Raw genomic sequence first — 12,002 nt, forward strand, 5'->3', positions numbered from 1 at the left:
ACTATCCAAACTAAAGGAGATGTTGCATGTATTAGGGTCAAACTACAGTTTTATTTAATTCAGCCATTATACTTATTCTGCATGTAAGGAAGGAAAGTACAGTGGTACCTCGACTTATGAACGTCCCTAGCTACGATCATTTCTAGTTACGACCAGCTCCAGCTGCAAAATTTTGCTTCTACTTTCGACCGGAGCTTCCACTTACAAACAGAAAAAAAGCAGGGGGGAAAGGCAGGAAATTCAAATTGCTAGCTCTAGGTGGCGATGAGGCGGCTTCTTTGTAGCTCTTTCGCCCCAGCAGTTAGAGTGTGCTTTGTCAGAGGATACTTGGGACTGTCTCCTTCTGCTTCTGAGAGTGTGTGTGTGTGTTTGCAGGGGGGCTTCGGGCTGCCTTGTACGGTAAGGTGCTGTTTTCTGCTTTTTAAAAACGGTTCTCGGTGTTTTTGCAGCGTGGTTTTGAGCTGGGGGTTTATGTTTCTGTGCTGTGATGGGTCTTGGAGGGTTTGTTTGTTTTTTGTCCCCCCCATTTCTGATGGGTCTTGGTGTTTTTTATTGCTTTTTGGACTGTTTTTTCCCATTTCCAATGGGTCTTGGGGGGTTTGCTTGCTTTTTGGGTTCATTTCTGATGGGTCCTGCATGCTTCCCTTGCTTTTTCCTTTGTTTTCTTTGCATTTCTGACCTGGCCCCTTTGTTCTCCATGCATTTCTGATCTGCTCCATTTGTTTTCTGTGCATTTCCAATGGGTCTTGCACGCTTGATTGCTTTTCTCCACCCCCTCGGCTGGAAGGGATTAATCGTGTTTCCAATGAGTCTTGCAGTGATGTTTTCCCCATGAAAAAAAAGACACATCTGATATTACTGCTTCTATGGAGGCTCAGTACAGAGAGGCAAGAGTTTCAGGGTTTTCCAGAGTTCTCACTTGCATGAAGAACCTCACAAAGGAATTTCTGCTCTTGATTTTTTGCATGAGAAAAGCCACAATGGGGACAGGATTAGCAGACTCCTCTCCTTTTATATTGAATAGGCAGTGTCAGTAATGCCAGAACAAGGAGGCAGTTGGCTGTAATGTAACAGGGTTTACATGATCCAGTAGTAATGTGTTTTTTGGGTTTTTTCAAAGTATGTGTAATGTTGATTTAATTTTGAAGGAAAAGCAGCTGATCCGGCACTGAGTTCCCAGTCTGGGTTGTGGCCTTTAGCTCGATTGGAAGCCCGCCTGGTTGCTCCCACTTTAGCATAAAAGATGGAGCACTGAATATACCCTTTAAAAAGTGTGATTAGTGTAATGTGGACTTCATACCATACTTTCTTTAAAGTAAGATTCAGCGTCTTAATGGGTTGTTATTCACTGCTTAACTATTATGTGAGGGGAAATTCAACTTAGAGCAAGTGGGGGGGCTTGGAAACATTATTTTGTTGGATTGTAACTCCCAGGATACCCCAGATCATACAGGAAGTAGCTACTGGTTTGGGAATTCTGGGAATTATAAACTGGTTTGGAAATTCTGTAAATTATAGTCCACAGGACTTGGGAGGGGGGGCTAATGAGATTTTTTCCCTTTAAAGCAGGGATCCGTGGCCCGGTACCAGTCCGTGAGCTTCCTGGAACTGGGCTGTGGAGACGGATCTCTGCCCCCCCACATGCTCGCATGGATGGTGGGCATGTTGTGCTCGCAGGTGGGTGTGTCATGCTCACAGGTGAGCATGTCACACTTGTGGGTCAACACACCCAGCCACAAGCGTGTCGCGCCCACCTGCAAGCATGACATGCCCACCTGCAAGCGTGACACACCCACCTGTGAGCGTGGGGGTGCCCCACCCCCACACAATGGAGCCTGCACCCCCCCCAATCAGTCCGCAGTCTGAAAAAGGTTGGTGACTGCTGCTTTAAAGCCTGGTCAAGAATTGAGACTATTCCTTTTGCTTGAATCTGCATGAACCAACCAGTCATTTTCATCATGAATTTTAAACAGACCAACGTGTAAAAGTCACTGTCAATTTATATGACTTAATGAAGACAGCAAGTCAAAATTCTGCCTTGGTTTAGGATGTGCTATTGCAGTATTTCCACTACAATAATTTCACCTTTTCCAGTTATATACCTTATTACTGAAGGTCGTTTTCTCCATGCTTTTCAATCTCCTGGCTTTTATACTCACTGGACGCAGCATACAGAATAGACTGAAAGTCACTTTTTTCACCAAGAAAATTAAATCCCAAAATATGTTAATAAAGTAAGTTACTTTATTAACTGTCCCTCACCTCCTTTTTGTATGTGTGTAGTGTAACATGCTTTAATAACTGACTTTATTCTGAAAGGATTCTAATTTATCTAGAAATGTCAAGAGTGTTTCCAGTTTAGGGCAGAACTCTGTAAAATACGGTGAGGCCTTGGGAGGAAACATAATTTATTGCTGAAAAACTATGACTGAGGAGTTCTTTAAAGATCCTAAGAACCAGTAGGTGTTAAACTTTTTTTTTCAATGGGGAATGTGTGGCCCTTTGGATGTTTTTGGACTACGTTTTCCATGAGCCCTCAACACTGGTTCTGCTGCCTAGGACTTATGGAAGCTGCAGTTCGATATAGTTAGGAAGTCCATATGTTCTCTATGCTTAACACTGGCAAAGTAAAGCCCAATTTCAAGGGCTAAATATTAGTGATTCAAATCCTGCTTAAAGATCGATTGACAGTGTCACCTTAATATGCACTAATTAAATTTCAGCATAATAACTTTTAAAAAGTTTTACAGGTGAAATATACATTAAATCTACGAGCATCTATCTAAAAACAGGATGCATCTTAAACCATGTGGCTAGAATTATCCTGGCCCTACTAACTGGCCTGCTGTAACAGGCCATTTCCAATGGGTCTTGCACGCTTTATTGCTTTTCTCCTCCCCCCGGCCCCAGGCGGAAGGGATTAGTTGTGTTTCCAATGAGTTTTGCAGTGAATTTTTTTTATTTTGGTGATTTTTTTTTCCTTCGGCCGGAACAGATTAATTGCACTTCAATGCATTCCTATGAGAAATGGTCCTTCGACTTATGGCCATTCTGAGTTACGTCCATCTTCTGGAACGGATTATGGTTGTAAGTGAAGGCACCACTGTATTTTGGGTATAAATAATCCTCATGTGCTGCCAAGTCAGATCTAATTTATGGTGACCCTTTTCAAGGTCTCCCAGGTAGAGAATACTCAGAAATGGTTTACCGTTTCCCTCCCTCTGGGAGCGTCCTGGGCCTGTTCAGCTCTTGCCCAAGGCCACACAGGCTGGCTCTACTCACAAGAGCCCCAGCTGGGAATCAAACTCCCAGTCTTTGGCTCTGCAGCCAGATATCTAAGCCACTGACCTACCCAGCTTGGTTTACTTCCTACTAAATGTGTCTAGGATTGCAGCCTTAAGCAAAATCCAATGTCAGTCTTAACTAGCAATCATTCACTATATTAATGAAGCTGAAATAAATGTTGATTTACCAATTTCCCATTGATTCAATGGATTTATTATTCTTGAAAGTAACAATTTGATTTAGGCCTTAATTATTATTGTTAGCTCTCCTGAGGATATTCTTATAATGAAAATGGAGCACAGCTATGTTATCATAAACAATAACACATGTTAAGAGCTATACTGATTTAGAAAATGCATTTCAAATTACTTTAGAGATTAAAATTTTTGAATTGTAATAGCTTTTTGAAAGAATTTATGTGGATTTATTAAGGATTAACATGCGTAATCAAACATTGACATCAAACCTAGCAAAATACGGCATGTTGATTAATTAATAATATCTCAATATATGAACTTCTCTATTCAGAGATCTAGATTCCACTGCTAGGCAAGACTGTGGCCACCTCTTCTTCCATGTTGTTGCTTTACAACATCGGTGTTGTTGGTGATTCATGGCCCTTTACGATAACCTGAAGGCCACCATGAAACAACAAATTATGCTGAGGGGTTGCAACGTGGCTTCAGTTCAGAAGCCTATAGTCAATAATGTGTATGATATCCATTCCAGCCATATCTACCTTTAGAATATATGGAATATGTTTGGTTTAATATAAAAGGTATGTTATCACTAATAATACTAGTGATGCTGAAGATAAAAATAGTTGTTAATACATATACAGACAACTTTGTAAAAGTGACTTTCATTATAGCCATAATGAAACTGTGAAAACATAGGTAGCATTGCAGCTAAAGAAGAAAAAAGAGATATAGCCCTCTGTACTTCTGCACACAATATGGCAACTATTGTGTCTAATGAGGCTATTAATTCATTTGAAGATGTATCCCTTGTTGTTCAGGGCACAATATTGTTTACAAAAAGTTTTAAAACATACAAAAATAAGAACAATCACCACTTAACCATCATTTTGAATGCATTAATTGAAAAATCAACAGCAGCTAACATTCATAGGACAAAATACACGAAGCAATCAAACACAAACAAATGGAATAGTTTTCAAAACTGTTGAAGTCATGCATATTTACTGCCTTCATGAGAGAATTCCAAAAATACAATTCTACCACTAACAAGGTCCTGTGCTTGATACCTTCCATCAACACCTTGGGCCAAAAAGCAGAATCTCTGATGCTTACTTTATCATTTCTACAAGATCACGTGGGACCTTGACATAACCTGGTCCCAGGTTGCTTAGGGTTTTAAAACCCAAAAGTGAAACCTGAATTTAAGAAGGAAATGAACAGCCAACGAACTGGCCAGTGCAGGCCAAGAATAATAGAATTTGAACCACATTTTTGATATTGCATTCTGTACCAACTGTAATTTCTGAATTGTCTTATGGAACATTCTTACATACACCACATAACAGAACAGATCCTAGGATTTGTCAGTAGGACTAGGTCATCTTCCTTTATACCTGTTGGTCACTGCTGTCAAACCAACTTATATTGCTAAAAAGCACTTCTCACAGATGTATCTTACCTTTAAGGGAGAGAGCAGCTTTCTCTAAAACCAGAAACAAACCTAGATTGCAATTTGTATTGCACCCTATGTCCTGTCCTGGAAGACACTTTGGATAATTACATTGATCAAATTTTACTTCTTACCATGGATCTACTGTATATTAAACACCATGTCCTAAAACCGACTTCTAGCTAGAATTGACTCACTGAATTAATTTGAACTCAGCAAGTCAACACCTTTGTAAACTCTGTTAATTAAATGGGCCTGCTCTAGTTAGAACTACCAATTTATTTAGGTTCATATTTACATGCATACTCATTTTTCATATTAGTGTATAAATGGCTTTGTATGGTGTGCATCCTAAAAATATCCTCAGCACCTTTATATTAACCACAATACAGCCTGTTTTGTACAACTATTCAAATTGCTCATAGCAAAGTCCAACAGACTGCCAGGAGATGTTTTAACAATTATTGGCTTCAGCTTTGCTCTCAGATACAGACAGCAGCAGACACAGGTAACATCAAGAGAATGTATGTCGGCACCACGCAGGCCTTAGTTCCAATACAGAAGAAATCTGAAGTCTGCTACCGGCGTGACCATCCAGGACCGAGCACAGCAGATGGAATGCTGGGTGCAGCACTACTCTGAACTATATTCATCATCTAAGAGAATGTAGTAACTGAAGAACCACTAAATAACATTGAGTGCCTGCCTGTCTTGGAAGAGTTGGACAGCAAACCAACTTTAGCAGAAATAAAAACAGCCTTGGATTCCCTTGCCTCCGGCAAGACACCTGAGAAGGATAACATCTCTGTTGAAGTGCTGAAGTGCTGTGAAGAGATCATCACCACTGAACTGTATGAAATCTTTTGTCTTTGCTGGAGGAAAGGTGGAGTACCACAGGACATGAAGGATGCAAACATTGTCACATTGTATAAGATCAAAGCCGACAGGGGTGACTGCAATAACTACCGTGGCATCTCTCTTCTCAGCGTTGTAGGGAGCTGTTTGCCCATGTTGTGCTGAAGAGACTCAGGTGCTTGCAGAGCCTATCCAGAATCACAGTGTGGATTTCAAGCTAATTGATCCATCATTGGCATGATATTTTGCCTCAGACAGTTGCAGGAGAAATGTAGGGAACAATGACAGCCACTCTTTGTGGCCTTCATATACCTTACATAGGAAATGAAGGGCACTGTAGTTTTTGATGGCTCAACATCAGATCCCTTTGACATTCAAAGTGGAGTGAAACAGGGCTGTGTCCTCGCACCAATCCTTTTTGGGATCATTTTTGCTGTCATGCTGAAGCACACTTTTGGAATTGCAAGAGACGGTGTACCTATCTCTGGGCTAGATCAGATGGAAAGCTCGTTAATCTCTCTAGACTGAGAGCGAAGACCAAAGTCCAGCTGAAATGCACGTGGAACTTCCTCTTCGCCAATGATGCAACTGTTGCTGCCCATTCTGCTGAAGAGCTCCAACAACTTATGAATCATTTTAGTAAGGCCTGCCAAGATTTAGGACTAACATTCAGGCTGAAGAAAACACAAGTCATGGGCCGGGGGCGTGGACTCGCCTCCCTCTATTACCATCTCTACACAAGAACTGGAGGGACAGATTGTATTTGTCTTCAGTGTGGAAGAGATTGTCACTCTTGAATTGGCCACACTCAGTCTGTTCCAAGACCTCTGTTCAGAGCACATTACCATAATTTATCGAGACTGAAGGATGCCTATAAGCACAGCCTATTTGTCATACACCTCTTTATTTTTGATTGCATGTGCAAAAAAAGTGCATAGTGAAAATGAAAATGATATTACAATCAGGTTACCTAAACAACCATCCTGAGTATATCAGTCACTTAAAAAAAAATTAACAGATTCAATTCTATGCCTTTCCTTTGGAAGTATTTGAAGTCAAATTAAGTGACAATTTTCATGTCAGCTTGAGTGGAAACAAAATCTAGTTTCTATAAAAGGAATAACATTTAAAAAGCTAATGTATTTTTAATTGAGACCGGAACATAATCCAGTATCAATTAACCTAGCTATTAATTACTATGATGATGAAGGAATTAAAAAGAGGTGCATAATTAGAAAAATATGAAACCTTCCATAGTTGTCTTTCAGCAGAACACTATGTATAGCAGTGTCCTGGCCTCAATTGTCGTATATGGAAAGGAGGGAGAGGTGACACAAGGAATGTTGCTTTCAATGCCTGAGTGCATTTTGTTAACACTGAAAAAAACCTTCTACTAACTCATCCAGTCCCTTTTAGGAAATGTTAGATCTTTCTTCTTTTCTGTCATATAAAATGTTCCCACTGCATTGACCACCAATTAAGAGTTTGCGCTATATAAAACTGTGATGTCTGCCACCAGATGATCCTAATTTCTTGGGCCAGAATAATGAAGAAAGGATTTTAGTCAGTAATAAACTAGTTTCTGTGAGCTGGCTCAAACAAGTCTTCCATTTAGTTCAGTGCCCTCTCTTGAATATTGGTCAGATGTTTGAGGAAGTGTATTAATAGCCTACAAGATGATGAACAACCCCGAGGGCAATGTTTTCTGCAGCCTGTAGTGCTATCTAGTCCAGATCTTAAAACCAATGACAGCACCTGTACCTGAGAGGCTCTAAAATTGGCTTCCTGATGTGGGAACTGCTGCCATGTGTTCTCTTCCAGTGATGGAACAGGAGGTCCAGGTAAAGAAGGAGGAGTTTCTAATCCCCAGTTGCATTTCTCCATTTTCATAAAGAATGATGCATTCCCATTAATCCCAGCTTTGTCACCATTAGAGATGGGGATATTTGTATAAGAATATGAATATCCCCACTCAGCTGGACCTAACAAAGGTCCAGCCCCCAGAGCTGGAACATCCACTAATGCGTCCCGCTGCAGCACCAGTCCCACTCATCCTTCCAGTGGTGCCTGGAGCTCCGCTGTCTTCCTGCTTGGCTGGCCACTCAGCAGCCATGCAGGGAGACTTGTCCTTTTGCCCCCTGCCCAGAGTGGCCAGCCAGGTACCATTGGAAGGACAAGTGGGACCGGCACTGCAGCAGGACATATGAGTGGACAGTCCAGCCCTGGGAGCCAGACCCTCGTTAGGTCCAGCTGCACTGGGATATCTGTATTTGTATACAAATATAAATATCCCCATCTCTAGTCACCATACTACTCCAGACAAACATGATCATGTCCGGTTTCAGGATCTAGTAAAGTTGGACCTGGTTAGTGCTTGCATAAGGGAATACCAGGAACCTCCAGGTAGGGCTGGAAAGCCTACCACCTGAAACCCTGGAGAAATGCTACCAGTCAAGAGTTGATGTTACTGGGCTAGACAGGTAGATGGACCTGTATGGCTTTGCAAAGAGCAGCTTCCTTAGATTTCTATATTTCAGGCCTCTTTCAGATGCACACCTTAACACGGTGAAGGGACATGCGTGTTTCAAGGAACTGTAAGCAATGCCAATAGGAGACAGGACTCCATTTCAAGTCTTCTAGATTACTAGCAGGGTCACCCAAAAGTGGAATGGACAGACTGAAGACACCAAGCACCCATCTTCTTCAGAATATAACCTTAAAATATGTAGCTACCCATCCCACCGACTCCTTTACAGTCCTTGATGTTAAAAAGGAGGCCAAAAGAGGAACCAAGTGTTCTTAGTCCTGGGCCCTTCCATCTGGAATATGCTTCCTGCAGAGGTTCACCAGGCACCATCCCTCTCAGGTTTTAGGAAGCTAATCAAGACAGAATTATATAAAGCTACTTCTAGTAGTGCTGCACTATTGACCTGAGATGTTTAAATATGTTTTAGTTTTCTATTTAAAGATAGGTTTATTGGCTGGATAACTCAGTGGTTTATTTATCTGGCTAAGGAGCTAGAGGCTGGGAATTCAATTTCCCACTGTGCCTCCTGTGAGTAGAGCCAGCCTGTGTGGCCTTGGGCAAGCTGCACAGTTCCAGAGCGGCCCCCAGAAGAAAGAAACAATCAACCACTTCTGAGTGCTCTCTATCTAGGAAACCATGGAAAAGATCACCATGAGTCATAACTTATTTGGTGGCACATGATGATCATTTTGGTTTAGTTAGCAACAGTTTCTATTGTGTTTTTATTATATTTATTGCACACACTGTGGTATTTTATTGTGTGCTGTGAACCACCCAGAAAGTGGGAAGTTCTTGAAAGGCAACTGGGCAACGGCAGTAGTAGAAGGTGATATTGGAAGAGGATGTTTCATAGGCAAAGGCAATGACACCCAAGCTCTTTCTTGTTAGCATTTTGCTGAAGAAGTGAACCAATATTGAAGTAAACCACTTGTGAATGTTCACATCTTGAAAAGCTTATAGTGAGACAATTCAAAAATGAAACAAAAGATAATGTTGGAAGACTAGACTCTTGAATTGTGAAACAGACAGTAAGATACTGGGGAAGAGCAAAGGATAAGTGTGAATAGTGTGTTGCTAATGAAGCAACTAGATTACAGTTAAAAGGATTTCTAGTGGCCAATGTGCACAGAGGTGAAAGCAAAGTCCAGTAATGTGTGGCACATACAATTGGAACAGAAGAAATACAAAAGCAAAAACAAAAACAAACAACCCCCCCAAAAAAACCCAAAGCATGCTGTTTATATACAACCCCATAGTGCTTCAAGCACTCTCTAGGCAGTTTACAAGTTAATTATGCAGGCTACACATTGCCCCCCCCCCCCGTGCAAGCTAGATACTCATTTTACCAACCTCAGAAGGATAGAAGGCTGAGTCAACCTTGAGCCGGCTACCTTGGATTGAACCCCAAGTCTTGAACACAATTTTAGCTGCAGTAAAAAGCAGTTTAACCACTGCACCACGATGCTCTTAATGCAGATCAAAGTAAGCTCAGAAACATAGAACAAGAAATTGACTGTTTAAATATAATGCTGGGTATGAACAAGCTAAAGTGGAATGGAATAAAAGCCGGAAAAAGCTGCCTTTTATACCAACAGAAGGATTTCTTTGCCTATTCACATAATGTTTGCCGGAGAGTTGTCACTGGTGAAAAGATTAAAGGCCTCCATTGCCCTGACAGGGTCCCAACCTGGCTGTGACTGCGTCATGACTGTTGAAAAAGGAATGCTTTCATCCGAGGGAAACCTGATCATAGTAGGGTGCACTTTATTCCCTTTTTCAATAATCACTCCCCTGCAACTACTTTTTGTGTTGAAAAAGAAATGCCTCTATTACCATAAATGAGGTCTGCCCCCCCCTCTACAATGTAAGTACAGTAGCAAGTGATTAGCCTCAGATCTGGATCAAGACCATAGTGAAGAACAAAGGTTCTGACACTCCGGTCCAACCCTTAACTAAGTACCTGCCAGCAGTGACATCCTGTGTGTGGGGCCGACAGCAGCAGTCAACCTGGGCACACAAAAATGACACTTCTGGTTCCTTCACTGCTTCCTTTCCAATTCTCAGTCTTCTTGTGATTTCCAGGCCACAGTTTCCATTTGGATTGATGAGTGAATCAAGATGTACAGAAGCTCTGACTATTTCAAGTTCTATCCCTACTTACCCACTTTTTGGAACTCCCCCCCCCCCGCCCCAATACCATAAGTACTCCATCCAAGAAGGAAAATCAGAATAGCGGAAGAGAGAATGGCGCGGTAGTGCGCCATGTAGAAGCATCCTGGCTTTGTTGCCACGCTTCTAGACCGTGTTCTTTACCTCTTGTGTTCCTTCTTCCTTGAAGGATGTTTTTCCTTCCCTACCCCATCTCTTCGGGCTTTGCGGCCTGCACCTTCGTTCGCCTTGGCACCTGCACCTTTCAGCCCTTGCCGATTGATGTGGCAGGCTGGCCTGGGGGGTCCCCTCCGTCGACCGCCACGGGGCGGAGTGCTGAGGGCGCCCGCCAGGGAAGGTTCTGGCAAGGGCCGTTCCTCCCCACCGGCACGCGTTGGTCCTTGAGGCAGGCCCGGTGGCCGGGAGGGCGCCCCTTCTTTGACACGGCCGGGGAACGGGTTCCTCGAAGGATTCCCAGCGGCGGTGGCCCCTTTTCGGGAAGGGGGTCCCCGAGGCCAGCTGGAAGGAGGCGAGCGACCAGTTCAGCTCACCCCCTCCGGGGGCGGAGGGAGGAGAAGGGCCAGGCGGCTAGTGGGGAGGGGGGGAGAGCGCTGGCGAAAAGCCCCGCGCCTCCGCAGAAGCGCTCGGCGCTCCGGCCGGACTCCAGGGCCCGGGCAGCCCCGCGGGCGGGGAGGAGAAGAAGCCCCCGGGGCCCTCGCCCCCCCTCCCTCGCCCATCCTCCGGGCTGCGGCGGGGCTTTGCGAGCGTCTTTCCTTCCCCTCTCTCCACCCCCCCCCCGCTCCCTCGCAACCTCATGTGGCGGAGCGTCTGCGGGACGTCGTGGCTGCGGCGAGAGTTGAGCCCGAGGAGGCGGCGGAGGCGGCGCGCGAGGCGGACGCGGCTAGGATGAGCTGCAAGCGGCGGAGGGCTGCCAAGCCCCAGCTCCGGCGGTCCTTCAGCGAGCAGCTCCGGGACTCCACGGCCAAAGCCTGGGATTTACTCTGGAAAAACGTCCGGGAGCGGCGGCTGGCAGGTCAGGCAAGGCACCCGGTCCCGCGCTCGCCGCTCAAGACGGGGAAGGACATGTGTGTGTTTGTGGGGGGGGGGGGTTTGAGTGCATGCGTGCCGGGGACCCGAGTGGCGCCTCCAGCCAACTCTTGCCCCCCCCCCCATTCTTCGACCTTCTTTACGCGGAAAGGTGTAAGGCGCCCTTGGCGGGCAAGAGAGGTAGGAATCCCATTGGCTCGACTTCCGACCACGCTGCCAAGTTTGGCCGTGCCCGTGGGTGGTGCAAGTGGCCCACCGGGTTGCTGAGGGGATTTCTCTCAGCCGCGCGCCCGCCCGCCCGCCCGCCTCGGGTTCGCCGCATTTCCCGCCCCTGCGGTTCGAAGAGCAAACCAGCTTGCCTGGGCGAGAGGCTTCTCGCTCGCTGGCCGGCATCCCCTCCCGAAGGAAGCCACCCTCGGAGTTACTGCGCCAGCGCGGGGCAACGCCGCCCATGGCCCGTGGGGTTTGAAGGGTCCCCCACAGCCTGCTG

General features: G+C 44.8%; 1 protein-coding gene across 2 annotated transcripts in view; it reads left to right on the forward strand.

Annotated features, from left to right (window-relative positions):
- STARD13 (StAR related lipid transfer domain containing 13) overlaps positions 1–12,002 on the forward strand; it is a 255,721-nt gene that overhangs the window by 92,406 nt on the left and 151,313 nt on the right. Inside the window, exon 1 of one of the 2 annotated variants that reach the window (XM_072993774.2) lies at positions 11,267–11,498. The exons of the other annotated variant lie outside the window; for it this stretch is intronic. Coding sequence (XP_072849875.2) covers positions 11,372–11,498 — 127 coding nt within the window. The 5' untranslated portion in view covers positions 11,267–11,371. Of the gene's footprint in view, positions 1–11,266; positions 11,499–12,002 lie in introns of those variants that run through there. 2 annotated transcript variants of the gene reach the window in all.

Source organism: Pogona vitticeps, chromosome 3, assembly GCF_051106095.1.
Source record: "Pogona vitticeps strain Pit_001003342236 chromosome 3, PviZW2.1, whole genome shotgun sequence".
In the NCBI taxonomy this organism is placed as follows: domain Eukaryota; kingdom Metazoa; phylum Chordata; class Lepidosauria; order Squamata; family Agamidae; genus Pogona; species Pogona vitticeps.